Source organism: Phaethon aethereus, assembly GCF_964289735.1.
Source record: "Phaethon aethereus genome assembly, chromosome: 11".
NCBI classification, from domain to species: Eukaryota; Metazoa; Chordata; class Aves; order Phaethontiformes; family Phaethontidae; genus Phaethon; species Phaethon aethereus.
In genome coordinates, this window is record NC_138587.1 from 208,501 (window position 1) to 234,937 (window position 26,437).

At 42.2% G+C, this 26,437-nt stretch overlaps 1 protein-coding gene across 1 annotated transcript in view; it reads left to right on the forward strand.

Moving 5' to 3' along the window:
- Positions 1 to 4,266: 4,266 nt before the first annotated feature.
- Positions 4,267 to 26,437, forward strand: part of FGD5 (FYVE, RhoGEF and PH domain containing 5) — a gene marked incomplete at both ends in the record, with an annotated part of 112,380 nt that continues 90,209 nt past the window's right edge. Inside the window, 2 exons of the mRNA XM_082004560.1 lie at positions 4,267 to 4,318; positions 14,111 to 17,048. Of these exons, the coding sequence (XP_081860686.1) occupies positions 4,267 to 4,318; positions 14,111 to 17,048 (2,990 nt within the window). The remainder of the gene's footprint in view (positions 4,319 to 14,110; positions 17,049 to 26,437) is intronic.

A 26,437-nucleotide genomic window follows, 5' to 3' on the forward strand; every position in this document is an offset into this window, starting at 1 on the left:
CCAGATACATGTAAAGATTTGTAAGGTGATATCAGTTTCCAAAATTGTACCTACTAGGAAGTAGGAAGTTCAGTTCAATGTCATATTGGAGGCAAATCCCGCCTCCCTCTCCAATGCTGTATTCTTAGTTTGACACCAGAAAATTTCTTTTAGTAAGGCCACTGACACCAAAACAGTAAAAAAGAAACCTCAAAACCCAAACCTAAAGACCCTAATGAAGAAGAGATAGCAGCGTGAAAGATCATGAAAAATGCCCTGTAAGACTGCTTATAATGAAGCAGACCTCATCTTGAAGAACACCTCTATGTAATACCATAAAGAGGCTTAAAAATAACAATAGGATACATCGGTAGTATAGTATGGTAGACAGAGTCTCTACAGCTTCATTAAAATGGCAGAGTGCTAGTTTATGTTACAATGATAAAACATAAGACTCCAACGTGCCAGATAGCTCTGATCTAATAAGGCACTTTAGTATATGGAGTAGCCCTACTTAAAACAGATTATACACTTGCTTAGATTTAAGCATGTACTTAAAATATCTGCTGGATGGGGACCTATAATCCTAGAATGTTCACCTGAGTTTTAAAATTCATCAAACATTAAATGGATAGTTGGATTATGTTTTGAAGGAAATTCTTTGTTAAAAGCCATCTTATTATTAAAAATTTGTTGGAATTATTTAAAAAATACATGCTTCATTTATTTCAGTAATTGAGTAATAAAAATAGATGTGTCAATTTTACTTCTAGTCAATTAAAGTCACAGATTCTCCCTGGTGAAGATGATTCCGCTGCGCTGAACTCTCCTTGCTTCAAGGAGTGTTTTATGTGGTGTGGCTTCCACCCTTCAATATTCTTCATTGCAGTATATGCTTGCAAAACTGGAGATTACTCCTTTGGCTTTAAAAGTTTGATTTGACCCTTCAGCACCTCCTGAACATGTTAACATGCATTCACCTTTCCATTCTTTCATTTGTAATACAGATCATTCCCCATTATTTTTTAAGACGGTTAGAGGATAAATTAGCAAATTTCAAGCAGTTCTTTTATGGTTCTTATTTGTGTTTAGCTATAAAGCTCCTAAAGCTTTTCATTGTTTCAGTACAGGAAATTATACCCTGGATTGTCTTTTAGGCTGACAATAAAGAGAATATAAGCCTTTTGCTTACCAAATATACTTTAGATTTTTTTAAGATAGTGATCATCGCACACAAATTGTAGCTTAACTGCCCATGCAGCAGAGTCCTTGGGGTCCAAAATTAGTCTGAACTGAAACTACAGTTCTTGGTGAACAGTGCAGTATCTCGTAGCGGTGCATGTCTTGCATTTTTAACCAACACAAACCAGTTCAAAGTTCAAACCCATCAGATCTGATGAAAGAGAGGAGTCAGTGACTCCTGGAGGTATCCTGGCACCCTGCCCTTTGCAGCAGGAAGCAGATTTGAGAACAGGCAGACAGGAACTTGCGAGAAGCACTCACCCTTTCCAGAACTAGGTCACAAAACTAATCCTGGGTAATGCCTGCCCCTCAGCCAGACTCCAAGCTAGTGGCATAATGCTAGGAGAAGGAGTTGTCCTCTTGCCAGGTTCTGCTAGAAAATGGGAAAGAGAAAAAAGTAATTCTTTGCTCCATGAAATTTTTCACAAATTGATTGTTTGGCTCAAAACCTGTAAAGTATCATAGTACTTTGCCCTACAGCAGACCAAAAAGGATTTTGAGTGAAGTGCACATTAGAAACAGCACAGCAAATAGACCATCTGGTCTATTTGCAGAATCTTTTATACAAAGGCTTTGTTTTGCTAGTAACATACTTAACCAACATTTTTCCATTATGTATCTAGGTATGAGAAAACTTTGCTACCTAGACTATGTTTTTAAGGCTGTTAGGAAAATCCCCCAAATTCTGCAGCCCACGTTCTCAGTTCTTCTATGAAAACATGTTTGTTTCGTTCCTCCTGCCCTCTCCCCTAGTGCATCAGTATTTTGCAGCTTTTTATCCAAAAAGTTATTCTCCTGGAAAACATATTTAAGGATTTTTTTCCGAATCACCTCTACTGTGCTTGATTTTTTTACTTGTGCTTTCTTTTCCGTTGTGTCACATACACTTTTTCCCACACCTTGCAAGACCCTAAATCTGTATTCCTGAAGCTGCTTCAGATAATACTTTCTATTGATATGTTATTTGTGTTGATTGACACAGACATCAAGGCTGCAGGTGGCAAGAATAAATCAGGGACCAGTACATGAAGATGGGAGAAGGCCAGATGACTGCTGGCCATAGGTGGGCCAGGGAAACCCATTTCATTCCATGGACCAGGGCACACACCAAGCATCTTATGCTATGAGGGAATATATAGGCCTTTCCATCTGCTCATATCAATGTCAGCCAGAGTAGCAATGAAAGAGCTGCTGCTGTGAATTTGTGCATCTCCATAACCATACAGGATTGCAAATGCGTGCTTAGAGGTGTAGTGATAGAACCAGAGGCCCTAGAGAACAAGAACCCAGTATTCCTGGATACCAGTCTCAGCAGGAAAGACTCAAGCCCACAGAAAGAATGGTTTAATTCCCATTTCCATCACTGCTTGCCTTCTCTCTTCAGAGGTCTGTGTGCTAACATGCAAGGCACTCTGCACCCCATCAGTCACAGTGAGACAGCATTGAAAGGTCAAGAAAAAGAGCTTTGACTATACTACAGCGCGTCTGCCAGCAGGGTGATGTTAGTTATTAGGTACTTTGCAAAAGCAGAACTAACAGCATCTAAAATGAAGTTGCTTTGGATGGCATTAGCAATAGACCTGACTTCTGTGGGATTCAAAATGTCAAAGCAGGACCTGACTGCTTCACACACACCCTGGCCTTGACACTGGGTAGGTACGATGTGCTGCTTCTCCCTCTCTCCAGCCTGCTGGCGTGCAGGGCTCTGGCATGGCTACGAGCAACCATCTTGCCCGCCGGAGGAATGGCCCCTCCCTGATTAGGGAAGCAACCCTTGGGCTCAGCTCAGCCCTCCTGGGGTTCATCTGCCAGGGGAGGGAAATCTGCAAAGTTGTGCTTTCTTGCATGAGCAATACCAGCTCCCCTGGGAAAAGTAACAGGGCTATATTATGCCTCCATTGAGAGGAAGGGGGCGATCTGGGGGTTAGTGCTGCTGCCAGCCCCAAAACAGGGAGGAGGGCCCAGCCACAGGATGCCTGTGTTGTTACCTTCACTGAGCCAGGAGCTGGTTTATGGGAGACGGGAAAAGACAGCAGTCTAGAGCTGTCTGAAACTGCTCTGAGCAAGCGTGGTTTGTAAGCGAGGGACTATCCGTGTCTGCCCTGCATCCAGCAGCAGGTGCTGTCGGCTCCTCAGGGATGCTCCGGGCCAGGGGAAAACGCCTGGCCGGGGGGGGGCATCCCCCGCGCCTCGTTCCCTGGGGCTTCGAAGGGCTGGGGCGGTCGTGTCCCACGGTGGAATGGAGCGGAGGGGCATGGGGGGAAGGATGGAGGAAGGGTGACTGGATTGGGGAGGATGGATAGAGGGGGGGAAAGGATGGAGAGGAGGAAAGGATGGTCGGGAGGAAAAGGATGAAGAGGGGCAAAAGGATGGAGGGGGAAAGGATGGATGGAGGGGATGGAAGGAGGGAGGGGGTTCGAAGGAGAGAGCGGGATGGAAGGAGATAGGGAGGTAGGGAGGGGAGAAGGCTTGAAGGGAAATGGAGAGAGGGGGACCAAGGAGGGTGCGAAGAGGGACCAAGGACGGTGGAAAGGGAGTGGGGAGCACGGAAGAGGGGCGAATGACAGGGCAACCCGCTGCGCCTTTAAATCTTCGCGCCCTTGGGCATCCGTGCCGCGTCCCTCGCCCCCCCGCGGGAGCCACCGGGCTTGCTCCGCGGCGGGGGATGCCTGCGCGCAGCCGGCGCGCCCTGCCCTGCCCGGCCCGGCCCCGCCCGGCCCAGCCCCGCGCGCCGCCGGCCGTGCGGGGCCCCGGCGCCGGCCGCCGCCACCGCCCCCCGACGGGCCGCGCGCGGGGCAGGGCGGAGGCGCGCCGCGGCGCTGACCGCCCCCGAGCCGGCACCGCCGCCCGCACAGCCCGCCGCTTCGGGTCCGACCACCCCGGCTGCGCTCCCATGCCCCCGCAGGGGTTGTAAGGGCCGGCGCGTCCGCGAAGGGCGAAGGCGGCGGCGGCCCCCCGGGATCATGCTCTGAGCGCCCGGGGCAGCCAGCGAGCAAAGTTGCGGTGGAAGATGAACAACGCCGGTAAGTGCGCGGGTCCACCGGGATGGCTCTCCGCCTCCGGGGCTGGCAAACGCCGGGCGGGCTTCCTTCCTCCGGTACCGGCACCCTCCTTCCCTCGGGCCGGCACACCCCGCCTCTGGGGCCAATGCCACCGTGATGGCACACCCCGTCCGGGCACTGCTCCTCTGGGACTTGCACCCCGGCACCCCTCCTTCGGGGCCGGCAGCTCCTGGGCCGTGCCACCGGGGCCGGCGCCTCTCCTGCAGGCACCCTCCGTCCAGGGCTGGCCCTCCTCTTCCCCTCGCCCCGGCAGGTGCTCACTGGCTCCCCGCGGGGCACCGCGCACCCCGGGACTGTGCGTGCCCATCGCTGGCCCCGCCGGGACGGGGACAAGCAAGCGAGCCCGGGCAAGGCGGGGGGTGCGGGGGATAGCCAGATTGGCAGACCGGGAGGGCTCACTCGACTCTTCACAAAGCCCCTACGAAATGTGCTGTGACTTTCTTTCCGAAAGGCTGTTTTTGGAGGAGGTAATGTTTTATGCAGAATTTCCTCTCCAAGGCAAACCCAAACCCTTTCTCCTTCCTTCTGCTAACTTCCCAGAATTTCTCCTCGATGGAAACTGGGAAGGTGAAAGAGACAGGATGAGAAGGGAACAGATATTAATGACAAGACGTTCAACCATTAAACATTATAAGAAGTCACTGGAAAATTGGGGCAAACTTTAAATTCTCCACTAACACTTCTGATTTTCAGGGGTGACGCATGTATGTAGAAAACATAACAATCCAGGAAACAATTATTACTAACTCTGAAGTCATTTAGAAAAATCTAATGCTGCATTGAGAATTAAAGAGGAAGAGAAACAGTCCCTTTGTGTTAGCCCTAAAATTTTCCACCGTGTTTCCTTGTTCCAGAAGGTGAATGTTGCTGGGCACCTCACTTGCATAGGTACATCCTGAAGCCCAGAGATTTCACCGTTAGATACGTTCCCCTACAGCTGTCGTGTTGGGAAACTGTGAATCATTGTTTGCCAAAGCACAGGAACATAGGACTGGAAAGGATCTCTCAGGTCAAACCCAGCCCTCTGCTGTTCTATCAGCAGGTCATACCACTCCTCTGAGTTTAAAGCAAAAGGTTCTCTTTCCCCTTGGAGCAGGGAGTGAGACAGTCTCCAACTCAAAAAGTGGTGACATTTCCATTCTATTTTCTGATCCTGTCTGGATCGGACTCTGTCCATCCCAGCAGACAAACTCATTTGAAAGTTAAGTGAGCAAGCCAAAAATTGCTGTAGCCATGATATTCCAACCTCTCTTTCTTCATGTCTCCATTATTTAAAACAGACCTGGTCCTGTTGTTAGTGTAAGTGCAGTGTAAGGAATATCAGATGTATCATTTGTGAATTCTATTAGCAGTTTTTATTTGTCAGGATTGTAGGACTGAATGGGACTACCTTCATTACCAAAAGCAGTACCTGTTGTTACAGAAGACAAGGTCATATCACTCCTTTTATTAATTCATCGAGTTGTATCTTGAACCAAAACTTTTTAGGTAGATCTCCTGCTATTCCTCTCACAAAACTGAGAACCTCTTAGCATTGCTAGTTCTTCTAGTTTCCAGACCAGACTCATCGCCATTTATTCTTGTGATTACATTGTCCTTTTGATTAAAAATAGTTCTTTTCCTCCTCTGGTGTTTACCTCCAGGTTGTATTTATAGAGTGCTCATATCCCTTCTCAGCCTTTGTTTTGTACATTCACACAATGCAAGGAATGTCTCTCCCATCAGTGCAAAGCGGAACTTCCTACTGAATCTGAAGGAGAGGGGCATTTATTAACTGGCACAACTCAGGGACCAGCATTAGCAATCTTTGTATTACAGTAAGTAATGCATAGTACTAGTAAGCAGTCATACGTGCAGCCTTGATCCCCCAGAAGTTAAAGTAATGACAGAAAACAGGAAGGGAGATATGGATTATCCTCAGAGATGCAGAACTGATATGAAAAGAAAGATGAAGCAATCCACCCAAGGTCACAGGAAATCTGTGGTCAGTGACAAGAGACAGACCCCCATCTCCCAGCTTCATTCATAGGACCTTCTAGCCTCTAAGTACCTATTTGTTTGCCAATACTGCCAATGCCAGGTGCTGAAATCATATTGCCCATAGGAAGAATGTACAAATGTTAGACTCCAGATTGTTCAGAGGTGTAAGCAGACTATACATTCTTTCAGCGGCTACCGAAAATGATACAGAAAAAGCTGCCATATGTACCTATCAGAGAATTTTAACCAACATCTTTGGCTTCTAGAAAGCAATATATGAAACAACAGGTGAATGTAAGATGTCTGCTGCAGTGCAAACTTCCTTTTGTGAAATCACAGCCAAACTGGAAACATTGCAAACACTTGCAGTTACATTAAAAAGAAATATATGCCAGTATATAGATATAATATATAGGTTCTATATATACAATATATAGAACCAAGATTATTTAATTGTCATATACATGAGGTTTTTCATAGTCGGGCCCTCCAGCCCTACCAAGACTTGTATGTATAGTCTGCTAGAGACACTGAAAATGCTGGAGAATTTTCAGGATCAAGATCTTTTGGTGTTGAAATTCATCCTTTTCTGATTATATTGTCTTCAGATTTTTCCCCTTCCCCAGCAGCATTTCTCTGTGGGATATTATGCTGTTGTATTATATTTACAGTTGGCTGCAGTAAAGTTATGTAGTAAGAGAAATTTGTAAGCTATTGATCTGATATCCCAGAGTCATAATGCATTGATCTACTCATAGAGGATGGATTCCAGTAACTGTAAAGAACAGCATTTTGTTTCTGCATAGTAGGATGTGCTCTGACAGCCCAGCTGTTAATATTTCAATTAAGATTTGTAAGAAAACAAAATTCCCATGGGATAGTTACTACTGACTATAGGTCTGTTTTCACACTAGTGGAGCATTCTTGCTATATACAGGGTCCTTTTGATCACACATTTGAAGGACACACACTGATAAGAGAGTATAGATGTTTTTCAGAAGTGTCAGACTTATGCAGAAGCTGAAATACCATTTTCATAAATGTCCAAGGCATTTAGGAGCCAATCACCTGCTGGCTTTGAACAGGACCTCAGACCTCCATGTGCCTAAAGCCCCAATTCTCAGATAGCACTTAAGTATCTAATTCCTGTTCAAGTCAAAGTGGAAGCTGACACCTAAATCTGGACCGAGGTCCCATTTGAAAGGAAGACTTGCACTCCTATGTCATGAGAAAATCCTAGTCTAAACACCTTTTCCATTTCAAGTGATTCCCATGCAACTGTTTTCATTTCTCATGTAACTTCTGTCATTTAAAACTTTTCTGACAGTGTGAAACAAGTGATGCATTTACATGCTGTAAAAGAAAGATAACTGCTTTTGCAGAAAATATTGCAAAATTAATGACATCTTGGTTATTTACAGTACATCCTGGGGTCCTACCAGTGACAGCACTGCTGTTTTATCCATTGAATCCCTCAAAGGGATTATACTTTCCTTGTAAATCATGCTGCTTCATCTATTTAATCTCCAACGTACTAAAGCAGGTTACACAGCTTATGCTGGGTACTTAATTCAGAATGACATTAAAATGGCTTATCTATATAGGCAGCTTAAACACACCTTCACTGTCTGTCTTGGACAGCTGGCAGCATTGTAATTACAGGTTGGAACCTACAGCTTCCTGTATTGGAAATGTAATAAATGAGTTTTAGGAGACTCTGTGCTTGGCTTGCCTTACATTCCTGGCAGCATTACTACAGCAGTTGGTGCCCATGTTCTGGCCAGGTCCAAAACCAGCAATGAGTTGTCTGTTTCACTTACAGTGAAGCTTCATGTGTTACTTTGACAGGGAGCTCTGTCTACCATTCTCTCAGAACAATTTCTCCTCTAAGGAGTAAGCACCACTGTCAAAATACAAAGCCATGTATTAGACAAGCTGCAATTGACACAGGTGCAGAATTTCCTCTCTGTCCTGCTTTGTTAAGAACTTGGTGGTGTTTTGGTAGCTGAGGTGTGGAAACTTCTACCTATGACTGTACAGTGCAGTCACACTGTTTCCATGAGTTTCTGGGTTTGTGCAGCACTTGGCAGACATGGCTTTTGTCAATGGTATGCACTCTTAGATAGCACTGTCATGCTCTGATGTGAGAGGAAGCACGGGCATGATGGCTGCCCATATAGGATAGGTTCTTTGTTGTTTCATGTAATTGTTTAGTTCATGAAGTAGAAATGCTACCATGAAATAACTTCTATTTCCCCGGTCCAAATAATTTTTATGTCTATAATAGTGTTTTGGCAAGTGACATGTAAATGAATTCCTATATTTGCTGCTGTTCTTAAGGTTGCTTATTCTAATTTCCTCAGTAGTGGGACTTTGATTGCTTCAAATAGGGAATTTGATTCCCGTCTTTGGAAGAAGTTACAGATTTGCTTGATAAAGGCAACCATATAGATGCAAAGACTGATGTCTGTGTAGTGTTTCAGTAGTGCATTCTGATTTAAGAGAAAAGCATTTATATAACAGAAATAAAGTCTGGGTTAATTAGACTGAGAACTGGCTAATTGGCAGTAGCGAATCTCTGTATTAGTTATCCCTGTAACATTACCAAATGGTGGTATGCATAGCACTGGGACCAGAATTGTTGATACTGTCCAACATTTTCCTTGGTAGGAAGGCAAATAGAAAAGTATCAGATGACAAAGTTCACTTTATGATGTAAAGATTGGTGAAAGGGTAAACAACAAAGTAGGTAGGGCAGTTATATAAACATCTGGATCATTAATTTGGATCCATTCAAACAAATTACACTTAATGCATATTATAAAGCTATCAGTGAGAGACAAGGAACAGTCAACACAGCCTTGGGAACAATTTAGAGGTCATAATGGACAAACAAGTCAACCTGATAGAATAACAAGCTAATGGGGAATAGCGAGAACTGGGTCTAAGAAAGTACCGAACTCTGTAGATGGCATCATCAGTACACACTGTGGAATTCTTCCTGTAGGTCTGCCCCATGTATTTTATAGGGACTATTGGAAAATTGGAAAAGGTTCAGAAAAAATCCAAAGAAAAGACTTCACGAAAGGCAATATTGTCCAACCACAAAGATTTAGTAAGTTCATTTGTTCAGTTTACCAAGACATAGCTGTTGGGAAGTATATGTCTTCCCTAAAGAAATACTGAATAATAAAAGGGTCTTTAACCCAATGGAAGAAACAATAACAAATGCTGGAGATAGAAGCCAGGCAGCACTAACTGGAAATATGGGCTTTACTTTAAAAATGAGCAATTCATTACAGGAATAAGATAAGGACGATATTAAGGTATATAGTCCACCTTTTGCTGACTTCAGACCGAAGCCTTCTAGAAGACAAGTTTTAACTTTATTCTAATATAGCTGAGTGAAATTATACAGTTCCTCATCAGAGCTGAACAAGACCTTCTGATGCCCTTGTCTGGATATTCTCCCTCTACCTCCTGTTTCTCAGGCACTTTCCATCTATGGATTTCAATCCCTTCTTCCTGGGCAAAACCAGTGACAGACAGGATTTGTATGCATTGGTTTCCACTGGGATTCTAGGTTTGGTGCAGTGTCATCCCACTGTTGCAATGTGGTCCCTCCACCTGCATTGTCACTTCCATCCAAAAGCTCTGCAGATCCCTGAACTATGCAGTGCAATTCTGTCCTCTGTCCTCAATGTCTCTCCCATTTTAAAATATGTCTGATTTGAATTAATGCCAAAAGCATGAAGAAAACACAGGTCCACCAAAGTTTGTTGGTCAGAAAAAGACACTTTCAGCATCTTAAGAGATCCCTGAACTGGACTGTGGCACCAGCCAAGGCTGGAACTAGTATCTGCACTGTGAAGCTAAGTCATTTCTTGGGCCACCATCAAAGATGGGACACGTCTACAAATATCCCTGCATATGTGAAACCGACTCAGAGTTTAATTAGGTCTTTACCCCAAAACCAGCTGCTTGATGGGCATGGGCGGGTGTTGGTAGATATGGTCCCTTATAAGCCTTAATTAAATTCTAGGGTAATTGTTAAATCTGGAGAACGTTTGAAAGTGGGTAGTTGCAGTGTTTCAGGCAATACCCCACTACAAATGTTTACTGTTTCAAAGAAACACTTGAACAGTGAAGGCTGGTTGATAGTCATTCCAGGAGAGCTGCTAGGCTACTGTTCACTGCTTAGAAACTTGGAAGGGAGGAGAGTAATGTAATTTCATAAGGGCCATGTCAGGAATGAAACCATGCCGAAATGCAGGTTTGCCTGAAGGAAGGTGGGTAAGGAAAGGAAGTGGTTCTTGTCAGTACAAGGAAGCATTGAACAATAAGGGGAGGAGCAGGCTAAAGAAATCCCTGTTCCCCAAGAGTTTCCTTTTAAGCACAAGGTGGGTGTGTCTCCCTCTAACATAAAACACATCCTAAAATCAACATGCACAATTATTTGTGAACATACACATTCCTTATGTTGAATGTTGTTTTGTGTTCATTTAGAAGTTACAGCCAGAACCTTTCAAGTGGCTCAGACAGCAAAGGAAGAAGAAATTGAAGCAGAATGAAATTTTCCTGATAAAAGGCAAACAGTGGTGCCTTCTTTTCAGTAATTGGGTTATTTTTTAAACAAACACTTGTACTCCTCCTGCTGCCTCCCCGCCCCCACCCAAAAAAAAGGAAAATCGCCCGTGAAAGGCGAGATCAACACACAGAGCAGTTAGGAAAAAACTATGGAAGGAATCAGTAGTGACCAGTAGCTGGCACAAGTGGGCAAAAGTAGGACATCACAATGCCTATTATTACCATACTATGAACAGGGTCCATTACCGTAAGTTCTCTTCCACTAGCAATGTTACTGAAGGTAGCAGAAGAAAAACTCAAGATTACTTGATTCCTTTTGCTGTCAAAAATTATTATTGGAGGGAAAGTGTTTAAGCTGTATTTTCTCTTTAAGTGGATATCTGCATGATTATTTTAAATAAAGGAAATTAGTTCATTACTTTATTGCAAATCTGTTTATAAGACAAAGATTCTGGCACTCTCTACAGTCCAGCCTTTTTTTCACTAATCAGTGTTTCAGTACAGACACTCAGTCTGACAAGAACAAGGATATGTTGTTGAGAACATTGAGACTGTGCTCAAGCCTTGTCACATCCCAGGAATGGAGTAGGTATATTTGTGTCCTACTCTTGGATAGATATTCCTAGGAAAAGCCAGACACTGCAGGAAGTGGTATAATACCTCCAAAGGGATGTTTCCTCCTTGGAGTTAGTCCTAAAAATGCCTCATTATGGTGGTATGGGGTCCATTGCCGATTTCTGGTGGGAAAGGTGTGAGGACTCAGTTTTAGCTAATAAAAATTTCATGCATTTTACTACCAGAAAGTTAGTTTAGGATGCTCAGTCATTGCAATAACTGATTTAAAAATCAAAAAGGTGGTTCTGGCTGGGGAGCCACGCTTACAAGATACTCAACCTTTTTCTAATTCCCTCCCTGTTTTTAACTGGCACCAGTTTTCAGCACACCGCAGCCTTCAACTGCTGCAGTCTTGCTGCTGGCTGCGACAGAAGCAACGGTGCTTCAGCAACAGTGAAGTGTTTGGCACACAATGTTTCCAAAATAATCTGATGGGAAGGATTAGCTACCCATTCTGTGATTTCAATAATTAGACAGAAGCCCTGCAGCGCAAAGCAGCAGTGGATACTGTGAAACAAGAGTACACACTACAATACTGGAGACTGGCGAATATGCAGTTCTCTCTCCCTGCTTTTCCACAAGTTGTTTTAAGCCTGAAGCTGGATCAGATAAAACCCAGATACAGAATAATTCTTAATCAGTACATGCGATAAGGTGCCTGATTAGAAGACACTTTTCACTCCTCTGAGATCACTGAGTCAGTTTTTAACTTTGATGAAATCTCTCTGGTGTCTCATAATTCGAGAAATAGTTTTCTGACTACATCAGAATGCCAAATTGTCAGCATCTTTCTGAGTATTGGAAGAAATTTCAGTAAGGTTAAGAAGATCAGAAGCAGCAGCCCCTTATCTCCCAAGGTCTAACCAAATATGCCAGTATTAGTCCAATACAAATTATTCCAGTTGGACTAAGATAATAATAAGAAAAGTACCATGACACCAAATACCAGAATAATCAGAGAATCATTTTTAAGCAGTTTGCATTCAGTATTACTTTCTTCTCAGTATGGTGCACAGCTGAATTTTAATTGTCTTCACTTCCAGATGTCAAAAGTCTGCATTCCAAAACACTCAAAATATAACAGCACAGTAGCTACACTTCCTGAAACTTATACCATGATTTAGGATAGTATTTTGTATAAGAACCATGTCCCAAATGGTGTCTCTTGAGATGCTGTTCCTTTATATCCTGTGGGTAGGGCATGAAGAATTGTTCCTGTCTCTCTCCTGGTGAAAGAGTTTGTCCTGTGCTTTTTCTTACAATGGACAGCTCCTAAGAGATTTCTGATTGATTAACCATGTAATTATCTATTTATGGCTAGAAAACATTAGTAAGAGCAAAACCCTTCTCTTTACTTACTACCATCTGTAACTATTTGGTGCACTGGCTTCTTCACACTACACGTTTCATCTCATCTAAAATCTCATGCGAGAGGATCGTTGCCTATTGTTGCCTATTTATGCAGTCTTTCAGCATTTCATTTAGTTATTTAAAGAATATTAATTTCAGGACCAAGACAGCTGGAAATGGCTGTGGCATGTAAACTGTACTGTAAGTAAAATGGCCATATATGACTTAATTCATATAGCTTCAATCTAGTTTATTGTCAAGTCTGCTTGAATTCCCCTATATGTGTGTCAGCACTTCCACTAGAAATAGTTTAGAGACCCTGGCTGGTCTTATTTTGCAAGATAATTCACTTTTTTAAAGTACGTTTTGATGTTCAGAGAAGATTGTACCTGCAATGGGTCCTGGCATTTACAGAACGATGAAGGATCTTTTGACTAAAGAAAGGACTGAAGAAGCTGTACACTGAAAACTGAACTTCCATTTAAACCAGTAGCTCTTTTCATGTTTTGGGTTGAAGTATTTAATTCAGTGCATTATAGCTCAGCTGCATAATCAATGTAAAGTACTAGTCAAGCTTTTAGCAAACCATCTTACCCCTCATGATTATGTTGTTTGACAAACAAAATGTAATTCTCCATGGTAATGGCATACAGGAAGACTGTGTGTCTGGGCACCAAGTGTTCACTTCAGTTTGAAGTTGGGTTGAGTTGTTGGTAGAACTAATTTTGTTCAACACTGAAATTCTGCAAAGTACATACTGGAATTAAAATCATTGCTACAAAGTGTTTGTACCATGTTATAAGAACAGCTACTGTGGCTGAAAGACATTTCTTTCATTGCAGTGAAACACTTCAGCGTTATTGAATCAAAGTGTTCATACTTAATCTTAGGGCAAACAGATTTCTGGGGCAAAATCAAAAGGTCTCTAATGTCATTAGTACTTCTGAGTACGGGAGGTGTTACCCATCTGTGGGTATCTGTGTATGATACACTCTTGGCTCTGTAGCCTATACATCTTTCTCTCCTCAAATGTGCTAGGGCTGCATCTAGTTCAGTTCAGTTCAGTTCAGTTTTAACCTTAAACAGTGTTCCCTGGAATAGCTACAGTGCCACATGGAAGCACAGTGCATATGCTTTGCTCTTTCAGTTCTTTTTTCAGAGCTGAGCCTTTTATTAGCTGGACTCTTTCTGCATTAGAAGTCACTGGTGGAAGATAAAGTCTACTGTAGGATATATTCTGCTGGCTTTAATAAGAAACCAAGATGACTAACATGGCTTTTCTCTCTTTTCTCCAGAAATCACAAAGCCACCACTAGCACCAAAACCAAAGATTATCAGTCATCTTTCTCCAGTAGCTGTCTCCAAATTTTCTCCTTCACTGCCAAGAGCTGATATTCTTCATAACCCGAACTCTATGTCTAGGGGTCCCAAACCACCTATTGCTCCCAAGCCAAAATTCTCAGCTGACACTGAGGGCAAATCCAGTGTTTATACCAACAATAACTTAAATAAATGCTCAAATGGGAAACTGGTATGTCTTGAGGGAGAGCTGTGCGAAGGAAACCAATGCAATGCTGATTGCTCAGAATCTGAGGCAGATAATGAATACATTGTAGTTCCTGAAACTCAGCTGACCAGCAAAGACTGTAATGACTTGGAACATGAGCATGATCCGAACCTTGACTCCTCTGTGGAAAATGAAGTCTCAGAAACGCCAGAAGAGGTAGAGAAGGAGGAGCATAACATTGCTAATGATGAGGATACCACTAATCAAGAAGCCACTGAAGATGAGCACCGTAATTCTTCAGATATTGCTGAACCAATGGAACCGGACTCTGAAGAGTCAACCAGAGACTGTGACCAGTCCAAAGTACTTTGTGAGGAGTCCTCAGATGTCCCTGATGGGGATAATGATGCTTCCAAGAATGTAGATGAAGATCAGGATGTTGTAGGTGATTGGAGTGAAACCAAAAACGAGGAGGAAGCTTTTAACACCATGGAACTGGTTAAGGACCATAGTGATCGCAAGACTGACAGTGACAACGTTTTGAATAGAGATCAGGAACTAATGGGTGATATCTGTAAGGATACCATTGTAATGCCACTACCTGCAGATGAATCAATCCCAGACTGTGAGAAGGCAGGGCAGGAGGAGGAGGAGCTGCCTGAGATTTCAGAAAAGGGAGATGGGTGTCTAGCACATGATGACAACCATACTGTGCACGCAGAGCTTGATTTGAATGTGGAAGGGGAATTAGAAAATGATGACTGTGCAAGCCCTGACAGGCTGCCCAATGAGGTCAGTGAAGAAACAACTCCTGGCTTAGAACCGTGTGAAGATCAACCCAATGCTGAAAATGGTTTAGAAGAGCCCATCCATCAAGCAGCAACTGAAGAGGAGGAAACAAACTCGGATGAGTACAATAATACAAACATAGGAAATGCCAGTGATGACTGCCAGATCACTGACAGGACAGGTGAGGAGAAGACATCAGAGGTAGCCTGTGAAGCAAGTAAAGACTCTGGGAAAGGGGAAGAAGAAACTGTGAATGCAGAGAATATGAATGGTGGCTGTCAAATTGCTCCTTGTGAGAATGAATATGGTGAGGAAATACTCACGGAACATTCAGATGAGAATCTTCAAACAGAAGGGACAACTCTGGATGAAGATGGTGTGATCTCCAATAGTCTACCTAGCAGTCCAGGGATGGAGCCAGAGCTGGAAGATGTGACTGTTGAAGAGCATAGCGAAAGTATTGTGGAGACCTCTAAGTCAGATGAGCTGCAACTTGAAGATAATGAGGTGGAAGCAAACAGCCTCAGCAAAAGTGTCCCAAGTCCACCTCAACAGGTCCCACCTGAGGAAGAATTAGAAGTCTGTAATGGCAAAATGAATGTAGAATGTGGGACCAAACATGTCTTGCATGAAAATCTAGCAGTCCCTGAAGTGGTCATTGTGCCTGAAGAGGAAAGAGAAACTAGCAGTGATTCTCTAGATGACCCTTATGTACTTCCCGCAGAAAATGAAACTGCTTATGATGGGCACACTGATTTAGGAGCTGATCACAGTAAAAGGGATGAATTAGGCATGGATGGTGAAAACAGCTTGCTGCCCATTGATCGTAAAAGTATTGTCAGTAGAACAAGGTCACTTTCTGGGAAAATGCCAGGCTATGTTCCAGAAACAGTTCCAGAAGAAACTGGACCTGAAACTGATTTACCATCTTCCCGCAATGGCTCTGGGACAGAAGATTTAAGCAGTAATTTATTTTCAGTGGAAAGAAAATCAACGGAAGCCAACAGGGAATTACCAACCAAGTCAAGACGTTTCATTTTATATCCACGATCTTATTCTGTTGAAGGGAGAGAGATACCTGTCTCTGTTTACAGAGAAAGTGATGGCTGTGTACTGGATGATAGTAGAATAAAAAGGACAGAAGACAACTTGTCTTTGCCTTGTGTCAATGGTTCCTCAGGTAGTTTCTCCCAGAGAAATCATCTTTCATCATGTGGGATATCTACTCCATCCTCAGTTGTTGATATACCACCTCCTTTTGAACTTGCCTACATCACCAAAAAGCCAATCACTAAAAGTTCCCCTTCACTTTTGATAGAGAATGACTCACCCGATAAGTATTCCAAGAAAAAGAAATCTTCCTTTAAGAGGTTTCTCACTCTGAAATTCAAGAAGAAAACTGAAAGTAAAGTCCACGTAGATGTTAATGTTTCCTCTTCAAGGTCCTCATCAGAGTCTAGCTATCATGGGCCTCCAAGGCTGATGGAGCTGGACAGGAGGAGCCTAAGTAGCTCACCTCAACTAAAATCGCATGTGGGGAAGCTCCGTGCATCTGAGTCTCCCTCAGCTGTTCTTTTCTATAAGGATGTCAAAAAAAAAGGAACACCCAAGTCCTTCAGCAGGAGTGTGTCAAGGGTGGAGTCCTTTGAGGACCGGTCCAGACCTCCTTTCATGCCACTCCCACTAACGAAACCTAGGTCCATTTCTTTTCCCAATGCTGACACATCTGACTATGAGAACATTCCTGCTATGAGCTCTGACTATGAAAACATACAAATTCCTCCTCGAAGATCCACCAGAGCAGGAACCTTTACTGAGTTTTTTGAAGATCCCAACAGGGCATTATCTGCTGCTAATGAGAACGACGGCTATGTGGATATGAGCAGCTTCACTGGCTTTGAGAACAAGCAGCAAACCACAGACCAGGAAACAGAAAGGTACTGTAATAAATTATTATGTAAGACTTGCTAGCCTTCACCAAACAGGCAAGGCCTCCCCTTCTAGGTACTGTAAGCATTATCTCCATGTTACTTGGCTTATACCCCCTCTCAGGAAATGCTTACAAGAAAGATTGGAAGAATACAAGATAAGCCTTTATCAGTGAAAAAAAAGACACCAAATTAACTCTTTACCCTGTAAATGTATACTAGCAAGTCCAGTGGATCTGGATCTAATGGCTTACAGACACAAACCAAAGAACATTTAAAAGAACTTTTAAAAATAGTTGGTTTATCCAATGGATCTAATTTTTGTGGCTTGTGGAGGTGGGAAGAGCTTGCTTTGTTGTAAGAAAGGTTTCTGACTTCTTGACTGAATGAAGAGAGCCTATTTGCTAGAAGGGGTCCTGCTTCATTTTTTCATTCCTGTCAATTTCTCAAAGCAATAATATATACATAATTTATCTTTCAAAGTACATCAGTTAACTATAGACCAGAAAATCCCAAATCATGAACTACTCAGACTGGACAATTAATTTTAAAAGTTGCTTTAAAACCTATCATTATAGCCCTTTGGCAAAGCTGATGATTTATAAATGAATTAAATAGCCTTGCCTGAAGTCATATGCACTGCTAACATTAATAACACACTTTCATCCCATTCCATTAGCTTACCTGCAAACAAGAAAATGTTGTTTTCATAGTTAGATAGGAGCAATGCACTCAAGACCTTTGCATTTGAATTTGAATCTGTCATCAGATTACAGCATACAATCAGTGGAGTGCAGAGATGTAAATAAGAGTGTTTTCCATTAAGTTCATGTTGAACAGGTAATGAGAAAACAAGGTGCAAAGCAAATTAATGAAGAGGAATGTCTTTAATGGGGTTGCATTTTGTTAGAGCTGTGTGAAAAAGATAAACATCTTAAAAGCAAGGTTTTCATGTCCATTTTCATCCATCATTCTCTTTCTAAAGATTTAATACTCCTGTTTCTTTGCAACATTTATTTTTTCTGGTCCTCTCCCCTGTCATTGTGAATGGAAGAAACCATTGGCATTTCACACATCTCTCTTCCAACAGTTCAGACTTGGGGAGTAAAAGAACTTTTCTTTAACAGCTCTGAATGAATCTTGCAAACCATTTCTAAGACAAGAATGATGTACAGTGTACTTTGTCTATCTGAGAGAGGCAAGAATTGGCAGGGGTAGGGGAGGTGAGTACAACATGGGGAAAGCAATCGTATCAATGCTTAAGCTGTGGATCCAAATGTGCCTGAAGCTGAGGGATCTGGGACAGAGGCCTGTGGTTTAGCTCTCTAGAGATGTTGGCTGCCTACAGTGTTGGGAGCCCTAGTGGTGCTGACACTGGGACACGGTGGACTACAGTGCAGCTTCACAACACACACAGCCACATCCCCAGAGCAGTGCTCAGCAGAAGCTGCGTTAGCAGGGCCTGACAGCCCATTAGTCACACTGCTTTCAACGGTTTGCATTGCGCCCAGCACACTGACGTTTACTCTTGCAAAAGCTGGCCAGTTCTTTGTGTCCATGAAACACCGCCCATTTTAGGTAGTTCTTGAAGAACCAAGTTAAAAATATTAAAACTACGTCAATTGCTGTGACTTGGGCCCATTTATGAACTTCCTGTGGAAGCCTGTTGTTTCAAAGGGAGAGCCAATCCAAACTGGTTCAGGAAGTCTCAAGGTCAAGGCGTGAACATAATTTTTCAGTCTGCTGCTTGTTGTGCATGCAGTTTTTGCTGTTGGGGGAGAAATGAAGGCCAGGCTCCTGAACAACCCCTTTATCAAGATAACCGGGGTGGAGGGGAAGAGCATCAGGCAGACAGCAATATACATACTTTGCTGCTGAGATATTATTTGCTATATTTGCCAGGATGTTTTGGACAAAGACGTGCCTGAAAAGCTTTGATGAAATGTAAATGGGTAATACATACCCAATGGCATAATATACTTGGAGAAACAGTGTATGGTTTAATCATAAAGCAAAGCAAATCGTACAAGTACACGCACATGAACCTATTTTCACATGCATACATGATGTACGGACATGGATGTTTTATTTCCTGCTAAAGCAGTTCTGCCTAAAACATCTCTCAATGTATTTAAGTTTATAATATGAATACCTATCAAACACAGCTCTATCACAACCACACAGGGATAAAAATTACTTGGAACTCCAACCTGCTCATATCCTGAGGCTTATTTCAACCATTTGAGAGTACAAGTGTGTTGGAGTAAACCCTTGCAATACATGAGACCTGAGCCCATGAACTTCCCTTTGGTGCATTCACCTGCAGAGCACTGGTATTTAGCATCTGCTGATACCTTATGGAATTCCTACATTTTTGATGAATGGCCAAGTACAACTCTTTTATTACACTTCAGAGAACAGAATGTGAGAGTGCTATAAAAGATTATAATAATCCAGGAATCTCCACTACTGGGTGTGATTGGGGAAAAGAAGGGTGGGAGGGGGGCTTACAGAAACTGACAGCTGAAAAGATTCACTGTTTAATTTTCTTGCTTAAAAGGACAGACCATGTGGAGTAGATTTAAACCAATAATTTCTAATTAGAAGCAATCACATTTATAGAAAAAGTCCAATAACGAAAGTGTTCTAGAAATATAGCTTAACTTAGAATTACCATTGCCAGAATAGAACTGGGAATATTGCCCCCTGAAGGGCAGTTACTGTGTATCCCCAAAATTTAGCTATCTGCATTAATAATTAAACTCTGATTTGGATGCATGACAATATAGATCATCATTAGCCTTCTGTACAGTTTAGAAATAATGGGACATAAGTGGAATTGGACAAAATTCCCCTGATCTCTCCCCAGTCCACATAGCCTGAATCAGGCTCAATTTTCATTTGCTTTTGAAAAGACACTTTCTAGCCCCTTTTCTCTGAAGAGTTGCACTACAAAGTGAAAAACAACACAAACCAGCTGTTCAGGCTGAAAGCAAAAGACAGCTGCGCCCCACCTCTGGGATAGTACAGTGTAAGCTGTAGCATTGCCTTGACCCTCAACAGCTGTAATTAAGAGCAATTTCACCAGAGTTACTGGCTAAACTTTCATCAGATGAAAGTCACTTCAAATTAAAGTATTCTGACCCATATCTTCAAGAATAGCTTCACTAACCCAGCTTGACTTTCAGAGCATCAGCTGTGCATATGACAGTGTGATAAACATCAGAGGGATGGGAAAAAGATACCTCAAACACTCATTTCATAGTCTACAACAGTCTTTTAGGAGAGATGGAGAGAGTCTTTTATCAGGGTTTAGATGAGGTCAGAAAGATGGCATAGGTTGGGTGTTTTCAGAATTTCATTTCCCCTTTTTGCTTCCTTCATAGAGTCCATAATTTGGATTTACCAGGTTTGCTAAATCTCAATCCTTCTTTCTGCTAAGATGCTTAAAATCCAGAAAGGAAAGAAGATAGGGAGAAGACTGGAATAAAAGGAGTATGCCTGCGGTTCCACAGCTAATCCCACTGTGATGTTGAATATTCCTAAGAAATGAGCTGAAAGCCCATGTGCTCTTATCTATATACTCCTAGAACCTTCTACATAAAAAGGTCATTGATGCATACTAGAAGAGCCTCAGTCTGATTATTGTTCTTAACCAATAGCAGGACTCGCTCAGACTTTGACTCTCAGCTGAATTCTTGGGCATCACTGTGGGGATTCCAGTGCTCTGTGCAATTACACCAAGGCTCATGGTAATTCCTAACAAGCCTCTAGAATTTCAGTCTCATGCCTGCAAATTACTGCCAAGGCTCTAATTTTCCACTGCTTTTCAAGACATATGAATGCTTCTCACCTTTAGTACAATCAAGAAAGCTTATCACCTCTTCAGTATCCTATGCCTTTGTAAATGTGTTTTATTCCCAAGGGATGTGCTTCTTCAAGAAGATGGAGAAAAAATTGTCTTTAGTAGAAAGTCAGGAAAAAAACATGGTTTATGTGTGTCAAGCAAGTGATACCTTTCCTTTAATTTGGCCAGACTGAAGCAGGAACACACAGGTGCTTAGGGACTGATACAACAGTGCCAGCATCTGAAGTGCTAGCGTTGGAGAGGATGCTTCATGGGTAAGCAACTACATTAAAAGCTTTGTAAGCAATCCTTTTTGTGCATAGCCATAGTCAGTCTGGGCTTCTGCCAGGCCTACGCACAAGATCACAAGGACTATGTCAGCGCAGACAAATTCCAAAATGTATACTAAAATAATATTATAGTTAGCAATAGAACCACTGCCTATGGTTGACGGGCCATAAAGAATGCAAATCCCCCTTCTTTAAAAGGAGAATAATCCAGTGGATGAGCAGTTGCTTCCCCCTCCAGTGAGTATTTAGCTGTCCCCTTGCCTCACCACTGGATTCATCAACCTATGTTCTATCAAATTATGCCACTTAAGTGATTATATTCTCTCTGCTCCCTGCAGGTCATCAGTCACTGATTAGCTCCAAGATTGAAGCCAGGGCTAGTCTGTATGACTGCCTATTCTGTAACATACACAAAAAAAAGCCTAACAAAAGCTGAACATAAGCATCTTAGAACATGAATTCTCTACCTAAAAATGGTCTGAATAACATGCTACTCAGACCTTCATATGTCCTTAGGCTTAAGGTGAAATTTAAACCATTAGAGTGAATTTCCTCCAACACAGCACATGTTTTTAACCAACAAAATCAAGATGTCACATTCCTAGCTCTCTCTGCCCCTTCAAATGAGAAGCATATATGTTATGTAAGATTAAATCAACAACTCTTAGAGAGGCACAGTGTGGTATCTAAGCACAGTGTATGAAGGGTAACGTGAAAGTCTAGAGATAATTATGTAATGGAAGCTTCCGTATAAATAGTTCACACACCAAAATAGCAATAACCAAGAAAGGACAATCAGTGTTGCCATATTTAAAACAGTAAAATAAATATACAGGAATATTATATATTACTTGTTATAATTGTGAATCAATGTCATTTATATAACCTCAAGGAAATTCACAGTGCTTTAATTTACATAAAAGACCAGTAAGTTTCCAAATAAAGAGAAGGTTCTTAGAAAACCTGATACAGCAATACTACTAGGTTTGTCAAAGTGGCAGCATGTCAGAGGTGCTCAGATACTGTAGTGAAGAACAGATGGGCAAGCAGGCAAAGAGATGCTTATTTGGGGAGAAACACTCATGAGGTTAATGAATGTACTCAATATGATTTAAGAGTAACTACTGAAAGAATCCATCATCTCTTTATCAAAGGCTGATGTGAAATTCAGTTGCAGTCCTTATCTGTGTCTCTAACATGTTTAAAAATCAGACAAGTACTTGCTGAACTGAGGCTCAGTAAGGGTGCAAATTAACCTGCAAGGCTGTTAGTTAATGCTTAGAGCAGACAGGTACAATTTTAAAGTCTGATGCATACAAGGGCAGAAGCAAGTGTTCAGGACTGTTCTTCTATGAAGTCCAGCAGAGTGAGCTGAATTAAACGTGCATGCAACTGCACTCATTAAACCAAGGGGAAGCTGAAGATGCCATCTCTTCATTTCTTTAAATTAGTTGAATAAATCAAACTTTCTTAATCAATTTTTTCTCCCTGCTCTCCTCCATTTTCTTTTTCTTTCCATTATTGAAGACATTTAAATCAACTTAATTTAACTTCTAAAGTAGGTCAAATAATACCCGCACCACAGAGTTAATCCCCAAGCGTGATATGACTGAAGCCTATAAAAGGTTCTGCCCTCAAATGCCTGCCATAGATCATAGCCTTTGTATACTTTCCTCATTGTCAAAAAGTTTGGGAAATAAGTATTTTGGAAGGTTGTGGCTCACATATTCAATCTGTCATTCAAGAAAATGTAGCTATAATTGTAGTTCATGAAACAACTCTGTTCTCCCATTAGAAAAGAAACCAGAACTGTTTCTGAAAGGGTGGTCTGTTTTACTGCTACTTCAAATTCACATGCTTAAGCTCATTCCAAGAGTACGAGAGAGCTAGAAAGGTTTCTGTAAAGGGTATTAGAAGAGTTTAGGAAGTCTCTTCACAACTGGTTAGAGATCCCTTTCATTCAAATATTAATCAGACAATCAACACAGACTTTAAAGAATTTTACAGAAGATAGCTGAGACTAGAGTCTGGCCCTGTGGATCTCTATTGCCTGTAAGCAGAAAGCAGTTTTTCTTTTTTTATAAGAAATGTCATTACCATTCTTTTCCTTTAAAGACCTTTATCCTTTAATAATAGGCTAAGTAGGCAAAACTTTTCTCCCCTCTAGTGAACACTGGCCCCATGTGCTGTAGTCACATCTAAGTGTTGTTTGTAAAAGCCTATGTAAGAAAATGGGTGAGAAAGAAAAAGTGCATAAAGTAAAAGAGGAGATAGTCTGCATGCTAGGGAATTAATTGTAGAGCTCATGCCATCCAGTGTCTATGGCTGAACTATATGGCACTCAAAAGCCCTTAAATATAAAACACAGCCTGTTTGGAAGGTTATTGTCATTAAAACATGAACACAGAGATGCTAATTCCTTGCTATGTTGAATGCAGTTAAGAGTAGCTGAGCTTGGCCCTCCAGCTGGTCATTCATCCACAGACACTAAGTTTGGACTGTCAGTGGAGCTAATGCTGGGGTGGAGATTTTGCCTGTGGTTCTGTCAGGAACATTGTGTGCAACTCTCTGGAGCACAGAATCAAGCTTTTTGACAGGTTTAAGTGAATGCATCTTGCCAAATGCAAACACACCTTCCCACTACTTTATGGCTTGGGGTTTACACTGCACTTGGAAGGGAGATCCCAATTTATGACCTGATTTAAATAAGGCAAAGGGCAAGAGGTAAAACAGCCAGATACAGATACGATTTTACCAAAGGTCATTGACCTAATAAGGACTTTTCAGCGTCTTTAGCAAGAAAGTAGGTAGATGTGCTCTCTGCAGTTGACCATGCTGCTTGCCCAAGTAATTCTTGCTGCAAGAAGTTCTGTTTTCCCTGCCATTCTGGGGACATTAACACTGCTGATGCCAGCACACAACCAAGTTTTTTGGGAGATCACTGAAGAAAGGAAAGAAAAAGCCTTTCCAAGACAGTAATTGTAGCTGCACATCAGTTTTACTGTCATCACTGAAATCCCAGCCCCAGGGAAGGAATGGTCCTTAAATTTGTGCATTTACTGATCACATATACCATCTCTACTGAAGATCAGAAGTTCCCCAGGAGCACTCACTGAGGCTGTGGCAGGTTATTGTCTGTGTAGGACTTGTTTCTCCCCCGATGCCTGGTTCCTGCAGCAGTTCTACAGTGCAAAGGCTCTCTGTGAAAGCAAAGGAGCACATAGAGTGGGTCCAAGCAGGAGTCATCACTTTGGCAAAGAACCTAAGTGCTGATCAGAAAAGGATTAGCGCTCCTTGGTAAAGTGAGCAAGTAGCACAAGCAGGTATGACAGTTGTTTAGCATTTGAAGTGTGCTGGTATGCACCTGGCAGGAGAATCCTAACCGCAATGTCACCATTTTGATCAGCTCTGAGAAATACAGCTGTGGTATTGCATCAGATGTGCACAGAGAATGGCCACTAGAAACTCCTGAAGCCTTTCACTCCTTGGATAAATGCAGCAGCAGCAATAGGTACAGCTAAAGCACCTGATTGCTTTTCATACAGATGCAACCTGCCCCTTCCATTGACAATTAATTCCACTGAACTGTGGCCCTAAGGAAACCACAAGGCTTGTGGTTTCAAACAACAACCACATGGTTGTTTCTGCCTCAACAAAGAGCAAACGAATGGGAAGAATTCTAAAGAGGGAAGCAAAGGATGACTTGTGAAAGGAGAAGTAGCACCGAATTTCCACGTTTCTGACATTTTCTAGAAGACAGAGGCAGAAGAATGCCACATGATTTGTTAGCTGAGGAGCAGGTTTTGCTCTGTAATATGCTTGTCCATGTCGTATTGCTGTATCAATACAATTCTCATCCCAAAAAGCAGCCCAGTTACCACAGTTTCTTGTTTAGGGTAAAACGCAAGGAGAATTTTGTCAAGAACATAAAATCAACTTATACTTTGTTTTTTTCTGCTTATCCTGGCTAGAGCTGCTCAGTACAGGCATGGCTGTCAGAGGCTATCCAAAAAAGATCCCCATTTTCAACACTGTTCAAACTGTCTTTTGGCTTACTGCTGTATACAATAATAGCAATGCTGCTGACATTAGTTCATGCTATTTTACCCTGCATTTGGAGTAGAAGCAAGTTAACTCTAGACTAGACCTGGAGACAAACCTAGGCAAATCAGGCTCTCAAGGTATCTTGACTTGGGAGGAAAGTTAAGCCTTGAGCTACAGATACAGCCTAGATTTCAGTCAGTTGTTTTGGGAAAGATGTTCCCATCCTTTCCTCTTTCTGCTTTCTGAGAGAAACAAATCCTAGCTGCTGATTCCACTCAGTTCCTAGTTCTTTGCCCCATAAATCCCTGCTCTGTCCCTACACTAAGCTAGCATGCACCCATAGCACTGATAAGAAGCTTTACAAGAGAGAGAATTTCCTTTTCATAGGTCAAGCACTTCCCAGGGCTGGTAATACTGTTGATTATGGAAGTAGCACAGAATTGGTCTACTAATGGGGCTCAGGTCCCTTAAAGACCTGTATGGGTCTATTGTATGGAATTCTGCTGACAGTTATTAAGCCAAGGAGAAACATGGTGATCATAAGCATTGTGAGAGGTTTTTTAAAGAAACATAATTTTTTTTAAAAAACTTATGTAATTCTATGCATAGCTTTTCTTTATCTCAGTGTGGAACATGTACTGCCCTCTGGATCTTGTAGATGGGAGAAAGTCCCATAAAAATGCTGTAACAGAGGGAAGGAGGATCAGGGATTGAGCATACAGACAAGGGAAAGAGACGTTTTCACTTGTGAGCTGGTGAACATGATGGAAAATAAAATCTCAGCAGCTTTCATCAGTTGTTGCACTTTGCAGTATAAACCTGAAAGAAAGTTTTGGAAGTTCATTGCAGAGCAACGGATTCCAGTACTACACCCTGACTTTAGGCTGTGCACTGCCTATTGAAATTCTTGACAATAGCCACAGCCACCTCTGACATGAGTCATGTCTTTATTTCTGTTTACTCTTAGTATTGTCTGAATTGCCACAGGGAGTTAGAAGGTGATAGCAGTTAGTGCAGGACTTCCAGCTGCTCAGAGACAGAGAACAGTCTGAGGGAGATAACCCCTTGCTGCTCAGGTCTGGGCATAAAACATGGCTTCACCTTGTACTGTCAGGCACTAGAGGGGTGGGGAATTGTCTTTCCAAGACAGCAAGGACAGAAAGACAGCTATTAAATGCTCTTTGATGGCTGAGCTTTTCCAGCAAACACCTTTGAGA